The sequence below is a fragment of the Sarcophilus harrisii genome, chromosome 3, assembly GCF_902635505.1.
Source record: "Sarcophilus harrisii chromosome 3, mSarHar1.11, whole genome shotgun sequence".
NCBI classification, from domain to species: Eukaryota; Metazoa; Chordata; class Mammalia; order Dasyuromorphia; family Dasyuridae; genus Sarcophilus; species Sarcophilus harrisii.
The window spans coordinates 537,699,881-537,718,222 of NC_045428.1; the positions used below are offsets into that span (position 1 = coordinate 537,699,881).

At 36.8% G+C, this 18,342-nt stretch overlaps 1 protein-coding gene across 1 annotated transcript in view; it reads right to left on the bottom strand.

The window, feature by feature from the left end:
- CSMD2 (CUB and Sushi multiple domains 2) overlaps nucleotides 1–18,342 on the bottom strand; it is a 994,819-nt gene that overhangs the window by 102,228 nt on the left and 874,249 nt on the right. The window contains exons 41-44 of the mRNA XM_031962095.1: nucleotides 14,877–15,086; nucleotides 10,430–10,618; nucleotides 6,010–6,187; nucleotides 4,557–4,702 (exon numbers count right to left, since the gene is read on the bottom strand). Coding sequence (XP_031817955.1) covers nucleotides 4,557–4,702; nucleotides 6,010–6,187; nucleotides 10,430–10,618; nucleotides 14,877–15,086 — 723 coding nt within the window. The remainder of the gene's footprint in view (nucleotides 1–4,556; nucleotides 4,703–6,009; nucleotides 6,188–10,429; nucleotides 10,619–14,876; nucleotides 15,087–18,342) is intronic.

Sequence of the window (18,342 nt, forward strand, 5' to 3'; positions counted from 1 at the left end):
AGGTTTCTTGTCCATAGTTCTTTAAACTGATGGGAACACAAGTAAGTCCTTGCTAACACGTGTTAGGGTGAGAATATAGGTAGATAAGGGAAGGGCAGGGATGCCATAGAATGCAGGAAGCAAAGAGAGCACAAGAAGGGTAGGAAGAATAGAGCAAAAGTAGAGTAAAACAAATGTAGGATCTGTGACCACACCAAATTGGCATTTAATATGCTTCCTTCCCCTCTCTTGTACTCCCAACACATGTGATTGATAAGACCTTAAACTGAGAAGTATCTAAGGAAACCCTCCCCTCTCAGAGAATTCAGGCTAACAGCTATTAAGAAGTCAAGGAGTATGAGGAATGATTTTTTAAAAAGACCATTGGATTTATAAATTAAAAGAACATTTTTAGTTGAGTGGTTAGGGTCTGAAGCCAGTTTGCAAGGGAATGAAGGCTATAAAAGGAAGGTGGTAAGTCAGACAACCAATTATTAAAGTTTGGCAATAAAAGGATGAAAAAGAGGGGACAATGGCTTGATGGAATAGACAGGTAAAGTAAAGGTCTTTTAAAGAGGCAGACCTGGGGGGGATGTTTTTAGGCTTTGGAGAGGAAAGGGTGAAAAGAGTGAAACTGAAGCTGGGGAAACAAAGAAGAATAACACAATCTGGAAGAAAGGGCTGAGAGGTTTATGTAAAGCCATTTATCTCAATTCTGGTGTGGTAAATGGGGCAAGCAAGTGGAAGTCAGGAAACATGGACTCCAAACACTTCTACTAACTAGCTATGTAAAATATGGGCAAGGTAGTTTATTTATCCAGCTCCAAATTTTCTCACCTATAAAATATGGAGGTTCTTAATGTTTTTTGTATCATGAATACCTCTGGGAACTTGGTGAAAATAATGGATACCTTTCCAAAGTAATATTTTTGAGGGCCTAAAATGTATAGTGGTAAATAAAATCAATTATACTAAAACATACTTATCAAAATATTTTAAAAACAAGTTTAAGAACCAGAGGACAAGAATCTTTGAAGTAGTTATCTCTTAAGGTCTCTTAAAAGTCTGATATTCTAAAATAGTATGGAAAAGTCTTGCTTCAGGGAAAAAAGGAATGTCAAAAATACAAAAAGCCTTAAATATACAGAAATCTACCTCTCAAGTCCTACCCCTGTGCATTGAATCATGCAGTCAATGTGGCGTAAAGAACATTGACGAAGAATTAAAAAGATTTGAGTTATGGTCCTGATTCTGCTGGGCAAATCATTTACATTTGGGTCTCCATTTCCTTTTTTTCCATAATGGAAATAATATTTATATCTAGGTTATTCTGAGACTCCAGTAGGATAATGGAAATGAAAATTTTCACATGCTATCCTGTCACTGTTAATAATCCTTTCTGTATGATCCAACCAATTTCCTTCCAGTACATTTGCTACCCCTGACCTTTGGAATTCTCCAGAGATCATATGAACAATCAAAGAATTGTGCACACACATCTTTCTACTGTGCATGCTGGAGGACTATAAACTTCTACTCTCTATGTTCTTCTATATACTAACATTCCTATGCAAAGATAGTGGGAACAAATTGTGGGCAGGCTTGTAGAGAATATTTTTACCTTTATCTTCATGAACATCTCATTGTCACTAAATGTGTAGGTGTAGTTAGATCTAATCCAGGCTGCTTGGTTCCTTCTGATCCATTTTCTGATACTGCTATTATCCTAACAATTTGGGTAACATAGGTAGGCATCTTTTAATACTGACTGAATCTTCCAGCTATGATCTCTGCCTGGTGGACAATGTTTGTTGTGTAACTGCTATGTTTTTTTTTTTTTTATCATGGTTCATTTCAAAATCAAAATCAAACAAATCAAATTGTTACTACTACAATGAAAAAAAAATTAGACAATAAAATGATTGCCATCTTCCCAAAATAAGCCAATTTTTAATACCAATATTCTATTTGTGTTGTAAAATGAGACCCATGGGACAGTATTAGTCTTCATAAACTCATAAAAGAATAAAGAGACATGTATCAATGGATTTTAAGATAAGAAATAAAAAATTATTAAGAACTGGACTAAAGTATATAATAAATTATAGGGAAAAATAGAGTGGTCATGTATCAAATGAGAGAAATAACTAATAAATAGCTTGAGTGCTCCACTGATATTGTGAGAAGCCCTTCAAAACAACGGATGGACACTTTGAGGAAAATTTAAGGGAGGAGATAGACAATAAAAGTATGGGATGATCAGGCATACAGCACTGGGTGTAATATCCCCATTAATAAAATTGCATATCCACCTGGGTATTAAAAATGAATTATATTTATACACATACTCACACTCATACAATACTAATAATGATCCATTGCAACTTTGTGGTGCTTTGTAGTTTCCAATGTCCTTTCCTGACCCTTTTTTTTTTCACCCATTTCTCATAAGATCATAACTAAATATAAATTAACAGTCTGAAGCAAAAATAAAAAAAAGTGAAGGCAATTTGGACACTCTTAATGGGAACACAGTTTGTGGGAATGGGAAGTGTTATTTGCTTTATCACCTATTACAATTGGATAGCTCTGTAGGTTGTGTTCATTTCTGGTAGAAACAGTTTAGGAATGACATTGATAAGCTGGAGAGGAAGACAACCAAGATGGGGAAGTACCCTGAATCTATGTTATATGAGAATTGGTTGGAAGAAGTAGGGATGTTCAATTAATCTATAAAGAGGAAAGAGGGATGATGGCTGTCTTCAATTATTTGTCACATGGCACAGAGGTCACATAGAACAGAGGGCAAAGCCAGGAGCAATGTGTTGCTAAGAGGTATATTTAGGTTGTGTGTGTGTGTGTGTGTGTGTGTGTGTGTGTGTGTGTATGTGTGTTTTGAGAGAGAGGAAAGCAGGGGTTTATCAAATTTTTTTGATTAGGAGTCTCTATCAAGTCCGTCTTGATAGGAGTCCCCTTATTGGAGGTCTCAGAGCAATTACTATATGAGTATTTATTTTGTTTCTTTGTTATACTGAGGCTTCATTTTAGTATATGGATTGATCACTTTTTTCCAACTTAAATTCTGTGTGAGTGGTTGGGGAGAGATTCATTTCCCTATCTGATAACTCAGAAAATGAGCATCTAGCTGGAGCTGGTATGTGAGATTTTTTTTTTTTAAAGAAAAGAAAAAGAAACTTCTTATTAATTAGGACTCTCTAAGAGTAGAATGGACTGTTTTGTTAGGATTCCCCTCATTGGAGATCCCAAAGCAGAACCCATATGAGCCGTTTGTTTTGTTTGTTTGTTATACTGAGGCTTCCTTTTAGTATATACTAAAGCCACTTTTTCAACTTATTTTCTATGAGAATGATTGGTGAGAGATTAATTTCCCTATCTGACAAATTGGGAAATGAGCATCTCATCCAAAGTGACACAGCAAACCAGTGGTAGAGCTGGGATTAGAACAGATGCCTCCTGATTTCAAGTGCAGTATCAACAAACTCTTATTCACAGAAACATACAGTCTTAATAAACCCTCATCCACATGCATATGCACACACTATACATGCACACTCCCATACACACATACATACATACAGAGGGTGGGGAAGGGAAGGCACTTACCATTTATTAAGTGACTATTATGTGCCAGGCACTTTGCTAAGCACTTTACAAAGATTTTCCCATTTGATCCTCATAACAATGAAGTGAAGTAAGTACTTTCATTTTATATTTGAGAAAACTGAAGCAGACAGAGGTTAAGTTACTTGCCCAGAATCAAGACAACATCAAAATGTCTGAGGCTGAATTTGAAGTCAGGATACTGACTTCTTAGGCTGATGCTCTACCTACTTAGCTACCTAGAATAAACTAGGGCAAACAGGTAGAGCCATCCAACAAGAGTTTTAAAATGTTTTTTTTTTTTTTTTTTACCAATTTTTGAAGAGTAACATAATTAAGAGACATATAACTTTAAAAACTGGTGGCTGTGTGTGTGTGTATGTTATATGCATGTGAACGTGTGTTTATTAAGAGTCTGTTTTTCTGTGAATAAAAGTCACTTAGATATTGCACTTGAACTCAGGAAGCATCAGTTTTTAATTCAAGCAACCACAAGAGGGAGACAAAGCCTGATTCTAAAAAACAAAACAAACCAAAAAGAAAAAAAAATTAATTTTCCTGCCCAGGATTTTCCCACACTGTCTATTGCCTGCAGGTCCCTAATGACTAATAAAACCCTAAATCATCCCTATGAGATAGATAAAAATACTCATAGTTTCTTTAGATAGGCTCAAACACCAAAGAAAGTAGTGGGTTTGTGAATAGCCATGAAGACTACGATGGGACCCTGGACAGCCAATATTTCAGACAGTGACTGACCCTGAGGAATAAGCTGTCACATATTATGATACAGATATGAGGTGGTATACTTATCCCTTAAGGACCTCTCAGGGCTTGAATTATATATATGAAACAACTTGACAGATCCTCTTAGGCACTTTTTATCCCCTGCCCAATCCAATGACCAATGGGTCTTGACCATTGACACCCTGTCCACACACAGGGAAGATACTGACCAGAGAAGGCAATGACGAAGATCCCACCCACTGCTGCATCGCTGTGGAATTTGAGCAGGACCTGGTTGGATGAGCTCTGGGTTATTTTCTTGGCCGAGCTGCGGGTGAAGACTCCCAACTGGGGAGCTGTCTGCTGGGGCCCATCCCTGTCAGCCAGAAAGAAGGCTGTCAGTGTGATGTCAAGTTTATAATGGCTGGCCCCGTGGGTGCCTCCCAAGAGAGATCTGGTGATCGTTTAAATTCTTTTCTCACTAAACAACATCATTTCCCAAAGTGACTCATGGTGGGTTTAGAAAATCCAGTTTCATGAATTTCTTTGTGGTGCAAAATTAATTTTCTATGTCTGGTTAGGAGAATTCCAGTCTAATCTACATTCATGTGAGCATTCTCTGTCTTCTTCATTAATATCTCTCTGTCACTTCCTTTGGCATCACGATCAAAACAGTTTCTCTAAGAAGCTTTTTCTGATTGACCTTATCCCACACAGACTATACCTTGATACTTTATTTTATAGTATTATTTTTATTATTCATAAGGATTAGGAGAATGTCATTAATGTCTTCCCATTTCCCTGATATCCTGAAAGGTAAAAAAATACTACCCCCTCATCACCCTTTAAGTTTCCCTGCTGGGAGAGAAAACTCAGTTTCTTCATGGAATGAAAAGAATACTGGATAAAGCCAGAATTAGGATGAAATCCCAGTTTTGTTGCTTAGTACTTGAGTAGCCTATGGCAAGACACTTAATTTGACTGTGTTTCAATTTCCTTGCTTATCTAAAGAGGGACTATACCTAATGATTTCTAGGATTCTTTCCAGGTCTAGTTTTTGCTATTCTTCTATACTCCTAAGAGATCACTTCATTGATTAGGAAGTCAGATAAAGTAAAAAGAAATCCTGCTACAGGAAACTCATTGAATCCTCAAATGAATGTCTCAGGGCCTCATTCACTTCTATTTTCAGTGCCATGGACTCTAGGGAGGACAGCAGGGACTACCTGGATTCCTGAATCAGTTAGGATTTTTCGGGGTTTTTTAATTTGTTTTTTGAGGGAAAGATAGGATAGCTACTCTATTAGGTCCTCCTATCCTTTCCAGGAGACAATTCCATATTCTTCCAAACCCATTCAACCAGCACCCTTGAAATAACTTATAGTAACAGTATTTTCTTTGCTAATAGAGACAGCTCATCTAGCAATAATTAATTTGACTTGGGGATACATACACTGAAGAGTCTGTGTTGGTATGGGTAGATGAGTGAGAGGGGGCTAGCTAATTAATCAGACCAAGAAAATATTCTCAAATTATTAGTAAAATGATCTTGTAGACCCTAGGCTATCCTGTATATGGATTGGGGAAAGCTGAGTTTGAAGGGAATGCTATGCATAGATAACACCCCAAGTAGATATAGGACTGCTAATAGGAACTTTCCTTCCCACATTTAAAACCCCTTACCAGATAGTGATGAAGTCATTGTCCGGCTCCATCTGCAGCAGGCTGAAGTTGAAGTGTATACCATGACCAGGAGGCACAGTGAAGAGCCAAGTGCAATCCTGAGAGTTGGGATATGGGTTAGGGAAACCAGGGGAGTAGACAGTGCCATTGTATAAGGTGATGTTCCCTCCGCAGGGGACTGTCAGAGTAGGAAACAAACAGAAAGAACTATATTAAGAGAGTTCCATCAAACTGGAGGACTCAGGAAGCCTTCCATGCGCCTGTCCATCTATCATTTCCCCCAGTGCAACTAGCTGTCCCTTAAAGAGCTCATCTGATAGTGGGGAAATAGGGATGGGGAAAAAGATCCTGGAGGGGGATTATTCTAACAGGCCCCATCCAGGCCAGACCCCTCACTCTCCCAGTACAGCCCATGCTCATTCTTTCATTCATGCTGCCCCTCCCACCTGGAATGAGAGGCAGGAAGCATGCTAACACAAGAGTGCTGGCCTTGGAATCAGAAGCCTGGGGTTTGATTCCCAGCCCCACCACTTACTAGCTGTGTGAACTTGAGCAAGTCATCCCAACTCTCTGAGCCTCAGTTTGCTCATCTGTAAAAAATGAGGATAATAATACCTGCCCTGTCTTTCTTACAGAGTTGTAAAGATAATGTTTGGTAAATTGCATACCACTAAATAAATGTGAACTATTTTATTCTACATCTTTCAAATCTTATCTTTCCTTTAAGAACCAGTACAAACCCTACAGACTGTGGGAAATTTTGCTGACCAAACAACTTCACAGAGATCTCACTTGTTGCTGGACCTTTCCTAGAAACATGAGGCACACTACATAGCACTAGAAATCATCTTGAGCTATGGGTCTCTCCTCAGCTCTACTGTGAGCTCCCCTAACAATATGAATGGCAGAGGAGAAAGAATCTTAGAGATCATTTCATCTAACTCACATCTGTCTGAAAAGGAAAGCCGAAAACAACCACACAAAGTCGTCAGATAGCTTTAGCCTGAAGCCTTCTAAGGGTACCACTTGCTGAAGGAACCCATTTTACTTCTAATAATCTCTAAAATTTAAGGAAAATTTCACCTAAATTAAACTGAAATCCGTTTCTTTAAAGTTCCACCCACTGTTCCTAGATCTACTCTTGAATGCTAAATCTAATCCCTGTTCTGCATAAAAGCATTTTTTATAGCTTGAAGACAACTATTACACCTTCTCTAAATTGTCAGCCTCTCAAGCTAACCCATCCTTTTATTTCATAGTTCTAATTTGCAAATGTTAATTCTAAAATAAATTCAAAACTAACGACAATATTTTAGATGTGATGCAATAAGGAAATAGCCAAACAAAACCACTATTTCCTTTGTTTTAAACATTAAATTTCTATTAATATAACTGAAGATAATTTATTGGCTGACATGTCACTAATTCACACTGAATCTGTTATTTGGTAAATCCTTTGATCTTTCTTGGAGGAACTGATTTTCAGTCACATTTCCTTCATCCATATTTGTGTGGAAGATTTAGACTTCAATGGGAAACCTTCTTATGGTTTAAAAAGATCCAGTGGTTGAGTTTCCCAGAAAAGCAGATTTTAACTTGATACAAGTAAAAAATTAGTTATAGCTGTCAAAAAAAATTGGAATGGGAGAAAACTATGTTTTTGTTACTAGAATTCTTTAAAAGAAAGACAAATAATTACTTGGGAATGCTGAAGAGAAAGCTCAAGTATAGGCTGGAAAAGATGACTTCTGAAGACATTTGCATTTTTCAGATTCAATCTCTATTTTGTAGTCAAGAAAATGAAGACTCAGAGATTAAATGGCAGGCCCACAGTCACAGCTAGTAAGTGGCGGAGCCCAGGTTCAAAGCCCATCTTTTGTATCCAAATACTGCATTCTTTCTACTCCCACTGCCAAAGGGAATGTCTGTTTGCACTATAATCATGTGCACTCAGCTGTTTTGTAAAATCTATTTTAAAAATATGCAGTTTCTTAAATTTTCAATGTGTGCACTCTCCATGGCTCATTAGAACAGAGTTTCCCATAGGGTGGAGGTACAACTCTACATTTACACTTGGAGATTCTGTACAGTGTACTCCTACTGTGCCACTGTCCACACTGTTATCTAACAGTACCTACAACTGCTCTTCCCTCAAAACTGGACACCTACATCAGCCTCTATAAGACTATGAAGGAATCAATCTCAGTTTCTTACTAGATCCCAATCACTGTCATTCACTGCCTCACCCTGAATGAATAATTAGTTGGCCAGAAATATTGACTCTGTGATAAAGTTGAGCCTGAGGTCCAGGATCATCAGTGACACTGCTTATGAGAAATGATTATTTTTCTTAATCTATTAACTTTAACCTCTTCTTCTCGTGTTCTCTCAATCTCAAAATCTAATCATTTGTCAAATTTTTGTCATTTCTACCTCCATAATATGCCCCATTCCTTCCCTTTCTCATTCCTTACATGACTACCTGCCTAATTCAGGCCCATATCATCTCTTACCTGGACTGCATTCCAATAGACTTTCAAAGTTCTTCCTTTCTTGAGTTTCTACATCTATCGCTCACCATCCAACATATATTCCATGAAGTTTTTAGATACTGTCCTAAATCACAGTTCTGACCATTTCACTATCTTATTTAAAAAAAAAAGTCTTCAGTGGCTCCTGAAATCTTTTAGGATCAAGTCTAAACTCATCTCTTCGACTTTTAAAATTCTTCACAACTTGACCCTAAACTATCTTTCCAACCTTAATTTCCTTGTTACATTCTGCAGTCACCAGACTAGTCTTCTAACACAAAATATTTCTCTTCTCATTTCTTTGCCTTTGCATTGACTATTGCATATCTAAAATGTACTCATCATCCCTCTGCCACTTAGAATTTTCTGATTCCTCTCCCCTCATCTGCTTTTCCCCTCAAAATTACCTGGTATTTAGAACATATTTTGTATATTTATGGATGGATGGATATAAGTCTATGTATATGTACATTGATAAATATATGTATATAACTATATTTTACATATAGATATGTATTTTGAACTATATTACATATAGTTTTTATGTCCGTGCATTAATATAAATATATAGACTCATATCTACATTATATTTATGTAAAAATACACGCACATTTTCTCCTCACATAAAATGTACACTCCTTGTAGCAGGCAATAGCTGTTTCATTTTTGCCTTTATACCTTCAATAGGAAATTAATAAATGTTTGTTGATGGAATGAACTTTCATCATCTTTGAGCAATTTTCAGCATGGCTTCAAACCTACCAGATATATCATGGGGAACAGATATACATAGGATATACTTTGCTAGTTACCCTTTGGGGATAGGAGGTTGGAACCACAATTCCATTCAATCCAATCAGATTCGATTGATCAGATATTTATCAAGTGCCAAAAATAAAAACAAAACAGCCCAGATGTAGAGGAAAGGGTACAATATATCCCTGAGGAAGTAAACACAACATTGTTTCAAGAAGGGAGAAGTGCTACTAACTTGGACCATGTCCAAGAAGACCATGTAAGAGGCTGGGCTGTGAAGGAAGTCAGGGGCTCCATGTGAGGACATTTTAGATATGGGGAACCATTGGAGCACAAACATACAGGTGAGAGACTGGCTAAAGGAATATCTTGATAGGTCAGTTTTACCTAGATGAAAAATGTATTATAGGGAGTAGCAAGGGAATAGAAAGATAGGTAGAAATGAGGTTGAGGATTTTGTATTAGAAACTATTGACAATTTTTAAATATGGAGGTAATAAACTCAAATCTGTGTTTTATAAATAAATATTAACTTGGCAGCAACTTTATGGAGGAAAGACTGGAGGGGAAAATGTTAGGACAAAGGGAAATCTACTAGAATGTTATTGCAAAAATTCAAGGAAGAGAAAAGGAGGGTCTTAACTGAAGGAGAGCTGTGTAAAAAGAGAAAAGAAAATGCATGTGGGAGACTTTGTGAGAATATGGTCAACTATACTTTGCAAGTGATTAGATTTTGAGCTTAAGAAAAAGAGAAGAGTCAAGGATAACTCTAGGATTGTGAAACTGAATGGTAATATTCTCTAATAGAATATACAGATAAACACAACATGAAGGAAAAGGCAACTGCAGGACAAGACCCTTGTAACTACACTTCCACTGCTAGGAAGATCCTACATTGCTTCTTTTTTTCTCCCTTCTTATATTTACTGTCTCTGACAAAGGAATTATAACTCATCTAAAGTAACTAACACTAGAAATATCACAACTTCTTATGCATTAAATATATTGGTAAATTACAACTGGTACCAAAAAGGAAGTACTGTTACTATCCCTGGTACTTAAACCATATTTACTTCCTTGTATTCCTGTGATTCAGGTCTTTGGCTTTCTCCATTTTACAAATAGCACCATACCTTCACACCTGGGCAGAGGATGATCCCAGTTCCGATTAGTGCCATGTAGGCAAGTGAGCACTGGGTGGCCAATCAATTGATATCCTGGGAGGCATTCAAAGGTCACTGACTGTCCAACATTGTATCCAGCTCCTCTCACAATGCCATTGGCAAAGGGTTCTGGGTCTGGGCATTCTTGGAGCTCGTAGGCTGAAAATGAAAAGGAAAATATGTTAAGTTACTTCTGCTGGACTGTATCTTTTAGATTTGCATCTATATAAAAGTTGAAGTGTTTTCTTCTGATATTAGAGGGACCATGAGTGTGAGAAGAGAGATGGAACAGAAGACCTTTGATATCTATTCTAATATATTGTAAAGTTGTATCTCTATGCTCTTATGTCATGCTGGAACTCCTATTTTGGATGAATAGTTCTTAAGTCAAAACTACTATAGTTGCTAGGAATTTCTTTCAGATGCTTGTGAAGACTGAGTAACCATCTTGGATACCTTAGAATCAGCTGGAGTCAGGATAAGCAAAAGTCCTTGGTTTTTATTCTTGGTCTTTAGGGGTAGAAGTGAAGGGAATGGACTCAGGATCTCCACGACTTTCCTTTTCCATCTCCACCACCCAAGTGCCTCTGGCTTGTCTTACTCCAACCCTTAATCCTTCCCACAATTCTTTGTATACACCAAAAGATTGAACCAGCACAGAATAGTGGGAAGGACCATTTTCCAAGCATATACTAATAGAGTATTGCCCAATCAGTAGTCAGCCTTAAGTGCTCAGTTGTCCGACCTCAGTGCATCAACTCAAGAGTTTCAGACCTTTACAGATGCTTAGAATAATCACACTGTTTTGTCAATCTGTTATGGAGAAAAAAGTAACTAATCAGTGAGTCTAATTCTAGTATAGCTGATAATAGGCTGCCTCAGGGGAAGTTCACTCTAGTTTCAGAACACTTTTCATTTCTTTTCTGAATTTCCTTTACTAAACTTCATGGATAAACATCAGGGATCAGTACTTCCTCACTGGTCCACACCTAATTCCCCAGAATAAGCTAAGTGAATCATGATTTTCATTCTTCCCCTTGCACAACCATCCCATACACAAGAGCAAAGTATTTGTCTCAAAGTCAAAGTCAAACATAGAGTAATAAACACTTGTTATCCGTTTCCACAGAACAAGAAAATTTAATTTTGTCAAATTATTGGCATGCTTTGTTGTTAAGTCTGTATTCTTGTTCCTTTGGAATAACCTGATTTATCCTTTAAAGCCCAATTCTGAATACTTCCTCTTCTAGTAATCTTCCCCTGATCCCTTCAATCCCCTTTAATGAACAAAATAGTGTTATTTTGCATTATAGTGGCATGTATTATTTGAAGGTGATAGAATTTTAGTCAAATCAACTTTAAGTTCCATGATGGCAGGGATTATACCTCCTTCAACTCTATACCTTTTCCAGTACCTGACATGATACTCTGCACATAGCACAACAAAAGTAATATCTGCTGAACTGAAGATAATTGAACTAAAATCAAAGGAGTGGAAATTACAGGGAAACCGATTTTCTCCTCCCTCACCCCCATTTCACATGATAAAGTGACTTTACTTCCCACCAAGGCTCTCCCTTCTACTTGATCAAGTGATCCCATTTTCAACTGGATTCAAATTGGATTCAACAATCCAACAGATTGCTTTCTCTTTCATGCCCACTCTTCCACTTACTTTCAATCTCCCCTTGTTTATTGACTTATTTCCGATGGCTTACAAACATGCTAATATCTCCCCCATCCTAAAATAAAACCCACACTTGTTCTTTCTATCCCCAATAATTATCATCCTATATCTCTTCTGCCTTTTGTAGCTAAACTCCTTGAAAAGGAGTAAGTAACCTAGAGTAAGCTCTTCCACTTTCTTTCCTCTAATTCACTCTTTAACCCTTTATATTCTGGTTCCTGATCTTTTCATAACCTTGATATTCCAGCTTAAATCCTGGACGGTTTCCAATACTAATCTTTTAGTGGCCAAATCAAATGGTCTTTCTCAATCCCCATTCTCATTGACCTTTCTACAGTCTTTAACACTTTTGATCACATCCTCAACAGCCTCTTCTCTCTAAATTTCTGAGACATAATTCTGTGATGACCACGTATTTTAAAATCAGCTGGAGTCAGGAATTCAGGTTAAGGGAAAATCTTCAATCTATTCTCAGTAAAGGTGAAGGAGGATAGGAGGTGAAGGGGGATTGGAGGTGAAGGGGGTATTGCGATAGCAATGTGTGCAGCTGAGTCAAGAAGCTAGTCAGACCAGTAGCCACCAGACCAGAACCCAGCCAGCCATCTCTCCCCGCCTCTTTTCCTGCCCCTCTGCCTCCACCCACCAAAACCGCCATTTCCTATACAACACATCAGGACTTGCACAAAGAGTGGGCAGGCGCCATTCTTTCTCCAAGCATATATATTAATAGAGTATGGCCCAATTACTATTGAGCTTCTCATGCTTAGGACCTCAGTGCATCAACTCGAGCTTAAGCCCATTACATCATTCTCTCCTACATATCTGAATGGTCCTATTCTGTATCTCTATCTGTATATTATCCTCCAGATCACACCCTCTAAACTGTAGCTCTTCTTCAGGGTTCTGACCTATGATCTTTTCTCTTCTCCCTCTATCCTACTTCATTTGACGATCCCATCAGCTCCCATGGATTGAAATACCATCTTTATGCTGGTGATTCTCCAATCAGACAACACCATTTTCTCCATCCTTCAGACTTGCATACTACGAGTTATCTGGGATTCCTCTCTCTTATCCTTCATATCCAAGCTGTTGCCAAAATTTGGCAGTTTCACCTTTGAACCATCTCTTGCATATACCTCCTTCTTTTCTTTGACACTGCCATCATTCTAGTGCAGGCACTCATCATCACATATCTGAACTATTATAATAGGCTTTTTGCAGAATCTGCTCGCCTCAAGTCTCTCCCTATTCTAATCTACCCATTATTTAGTCATTAAAGTGATTTTCAGAAAGTAGAGACCTGCTCCTATCATTTCATACCACTTTAAAAAATTCCAGTGGCTCCCTATTGCCTCTAAGATCAAATACAAAATGCTCTGTTGGGTCTTCAACACCCAGCCTCTTCCTACCTTTCTAGCCTTCTTATAACTTACTCCCCCAAAGGTACTCTTCAAACCTGGCTGTTCCACAAGTAAAATACTCCATCTCTCAGGTACAGTCATTTTCATGAACTGCCTCCCATGCCCGGATTGTTCTCCCTTCTCCCCTCTGAGTACTGATTTCCTTGACTCCCTTTTAAATTTCACCTAAAATGCCCTCTTTCATTGGAAGTCGTCCCAATCCCCTCTTGATTCCACTACCTAACCTTTATTTTTCTATTTATCCTGTATATAGTTTCTATTTATCCTGTATTTCATTTATTTTACTCACACATACACATATGTATATAGATGCATGTATATACACACACACATACACATAAATACGTAGCCTTTGTTTTGTTATCATTTTCATCATCAACACTTAGCATAGTACCTGGCACATAGTAAATACTTAATAAATGTTTATTGATTGTTTGAATTAATTGACTTCTGAGGTCCCTTTTAACTCTGTGTGTCTGTAGCTGTGATTTTATTTAATCTTAAAATCACCTCCAAATAATAAGAAACTGGATAATCCTAAACTTGATCATGTAGCCAACGAAAGCTAAACTAAGGTTCCATATATTCCAAACTATTTAACTCTCATCTTTTCAGAGTCCAAGGTCAAAGAGTCTGGGAGAGGAAGGATAAGATTGTGGAGAAAAAATTCCCTAACTACCTACTATTTATCTCCTGATTCCATGTTTTTTTTCTCTTTGGATAAGGTCTCACAGGTAGATTATCCTCAATTCTGTGACACACAAAACCTTTGAGGGTTTCTTAAAAGTTCATTTCATTAGCCTGGACAGAAAACCAAAATTTATGTTACATAATGTTAGGGCAAATGCAAAGCCCTCCATTCTCCAGCAGGCTTAAAGTATTATTCTGTCTTCTACCAGACCTGACAATTCTACCTTTAGAGTTTTTAATGGATCAATAATCTTTTATATTTCTAGAGTACTTTAAGTTTATAAAACATTGCCACAGTTGTATTCCCTGTGACTCCCACAATAATCCTCCATTTGGAAGGCAGGGTAGAATATCTATTTCATAGATTATAGAATTGGGGAGATTAACAGACAATGGCATATCACTGGTAAGTAACAGAACAGGGAATAAAATCAAGTTTTTTTTTATTTTTTTTTCTTTTTCTCCCCAACCCTCCTTGAATCTTTCTCATTCTTATTATTCTCCTCTTCCCTCTGAAATATACTAAACTAGAGTTGGTAGGGGAGAGGAGTAAGGAGGAGGAGGGATAAAGTAAAGGTGATGGAGAAAAGAGGGAACATTAATTCATTCTCTTTACCTTGATATTCCAGCTTAAATCCTGGACGGTTCTGTGAGTGGTCACTGTGAAAATAGACTGTTGTCTCATGAGATGTTGAAAGCAGGGAGCCTGGCAAGTCGTTTCCGCTGAATTTTCCAATCACATGGCTAGTTTCATAGGGCCCATTTCGAATTTCAATGAAGTCATGATTGGGCTCAGAAGAGAAGTTCAAGAACTGTATATGAGCTCCTAAAAAGGAATCATCAATAGATAGGCTCATAGGCTCTATAATCATTATTCAAAATTCCATTCCAACCCATCTAATTTCTGTTACCTATTCCTGTTTAAGCCAAATGTCAGGACTCACAGTAAGTATCTTATCAATTGATTAATAACCTAGATACTCCCATTCTTAAGCATCCTGACATTTGCTATTGGTATTTATGTTCTAGATTTGTGGCCTCTCTCCAGGTAACTTTTTCTTTTCCATCTGATGCTTATTTGCTTATTATATTTGTCTGTGATAATCATCAAACCCCTCTGTACTGATATAACTATAGTGGGCAACAGGGAACCAATGTGCTCAAATATTCTAGCCATCATTTCCAGCAATGGATGCCTAACTGTGGAGGTACCCTACTCTATATCCTACATTCATATAGTTCCAGGTTCACACAAACTACAAGTTCCCATAATAGAAGGAACTGAACTAGTCATTAGTTCCCTCAAATCCTGAGCCCTGAGAAATCTATAACAGAGATCTAGTGCCTTTCACCCCAACTAAGAGTCTAAACCTAAGCAAATATCCAATATACTGATATTCTGGATATATCCAATATACTGATTATACCATTCTTATATAGAGAAATAGTATTCTCTAAGCTTATTTATTATTTATTTCTATATACTTAATTCTGCTCTCATTAATCAACCAAAGAATCCAGGGGTGATTTCAAACTATACCTACACCAGTGTATGACAAGGACCATGAGAAGCCGCCTGAAGCTTCTCTTATATGCATGAGGTGCTAATTACTCACACTGTGTGAAATACAAGCCCTCTTCAGTTCAGCATAATGATGTTATACAAAAAACTCTTATCAGCAGGTAATGTTCAATCTATTCAAAATAATTCAGCAAATATTTATTAAGTGTTGGCTTTACTAGGAATGTGAATAGAAAGGAAGACAAGGACAAATGATCTGACTTTCAGTAAGTATGAAGAGTAGGAAGTAGGAAGACACTTTTTAAGTGCTTTATTGATACCTTTTACTTTTAAATCAGCTCCTTTCTGACAAGACCCTTTATAATACAGAAACAATTAAACAAAGTCAGACAGAGAGAGGGTGGGGGAAGGAACAGAGGGAAGAGAGAGAGAGAGAGAAAGAGAGAGAGAGAGAGAGAGACAGAGAGAGAGACAGAGAGACAAAGAGACAGAGACAGAGAGATACAGAGAGAGACACAGAGAGAGACAGAGACAGAGAGAGACAAAGAGAGAGAGAGAGAACAAACTTCAAATATATATATATAGTTCTTAAGTTGTTCTCTGGGACCATGATGATGGTTTACAATTAAATTATGTTTAGTCTTCTTTCGTTTTTCATTTGTTTATATTACTGTAGTCATATGGGCAAATTATTTTCCTATTCATGCATACTGCACTCTGAATCAATTCACATGAATCTTTAAAAGCTTCTCTGAATTCTTATTCATGGTTTCTCAGAGCATAATTCCCATGACATTCAGATGTCACACTTCTTCAAAAAAAAGTCTTTTGTCCCAAAAATAAATTAAATGCTGTTTGAGATTATTTTGATATATATAGAACTTTTCTTTCTGTCTTTTATCTCATTGAGGTATAAACCTAGTAGTAGCGCTGTTAGTTCAAAAAGTATAAACATTGTGGTGACTTTTCTGCCATAATTCCAAACTGTTTTCTACATTGATTATGTCAATGCATAGTTCTAACAATGTTTTATTATGTTTGATTTTCTATCTGACAATTTCTATCTTTTTAACACCTTATACATAATTTTGCAATGGTCTTCATTAAGTTTAAAATGTTTGTATTTCTGCCATTGTCAAGTAATTGTTATCCATGTTCAAAGTTCAGGTTGGCCTTCCTCCTAGACAAGGGGCCTCAAGGAACACCTTTCTAGTCTCCAGGTTATCAAGGACAATTAATCGTAAAATTATACATAATCAAAAAATTTTACAGTCACAGGCCATCTAACTCCAAAGGGAATCTTTATTGGCATATCAAAAAAGTAACAATTCAAGCTCTGATTGAGTACCTCCAATGAGGATGAAACCACTACATATTGAAACAGCCAAATTCCATTTGTGGATAACTTGAATTGTTAGAAAAATTTCCCCTCATAATAAAATTAATTTCTCTTTTTTTCAACCTTCATGTATCACTCTAAGTTCAGCCTTCGGTATCTAATTAGAAAAGTCTTATTTTTTTCCTTATGACAGTTCTTCAAATACTTGAACTTAACTCTCATGTCTTGTTCCTTCCCTTTTCCCTTCTCAGACTTCTTTGCATTCTTGTGAAAACTATAAAGCTAATCAACGTTGTTCATACATAATGATGCCCCAAACTAAAAACAATTCTTTAGATGTGAGGTGACAAGGGTATTAATACAAAGGAATTATCTCTTCATCATACCTTTCCTAATATAGTCTAAATTGAAAAATCTGGCTGAAGGTAGGTCTAGATTAAGTTCTCATACAAGGAGGAAGATATCTTTTGCATCTCTAGATAGGGAAGATATTGCTCCCAGAGAAGGCACAGAATGGATCACAGAAGATAAAATGGACAATTTTGATTATATGAGAGTATTTTCCACAAACAAAATTAATAAAATTAAAAGTAGAAGGAAAATTTTAATTGGGAAAAAAAACTCTGGAACAAATTTCTTTGATGAAAGTCTGAAAACCAAGGAGAATAGATTCAAAGATGTTGAAATGGAGCCATTTCCATATATATGTGTATATATATATATGTATATATATATATATTACAAATGTTATCTTATTTGACTCTCACAAAAATCCAAGGAGGTAGATGCTATTATTATTCTGATTTTACAGTTAAGAAATGTGAGGCAAAAAAGACTAAGGGACTTGCCTAGGATGGCACAGTTAGTAAGTGACTGAAGCTGGATCTGAATTCAGGAATTCCTGATTCTAGATCTAGGGCTCTGTCACCCTTGTCACCTAGATGACTCTTGATAAATGATCAAAACTATGAATAGGCAATTTTTAAGCTAAAAAAATTCCAAAGTATCAAGTGCTATATGAAGAAATGTTCCAATAACAATACCTCATACCTATCATATTGTCACAAATTTTTGGGGAAAAATAAGTAAAATAACAATTCTTAAAAAGGACTTCAGAAAGAGAAATACATTGATGTCCTATTAGTGGAATTGTAAAATAGTCCAAGCATTCTGGAAAGCGATTTGGAATTATGTCCCCAAAATTACAATCCTTCTATTAAG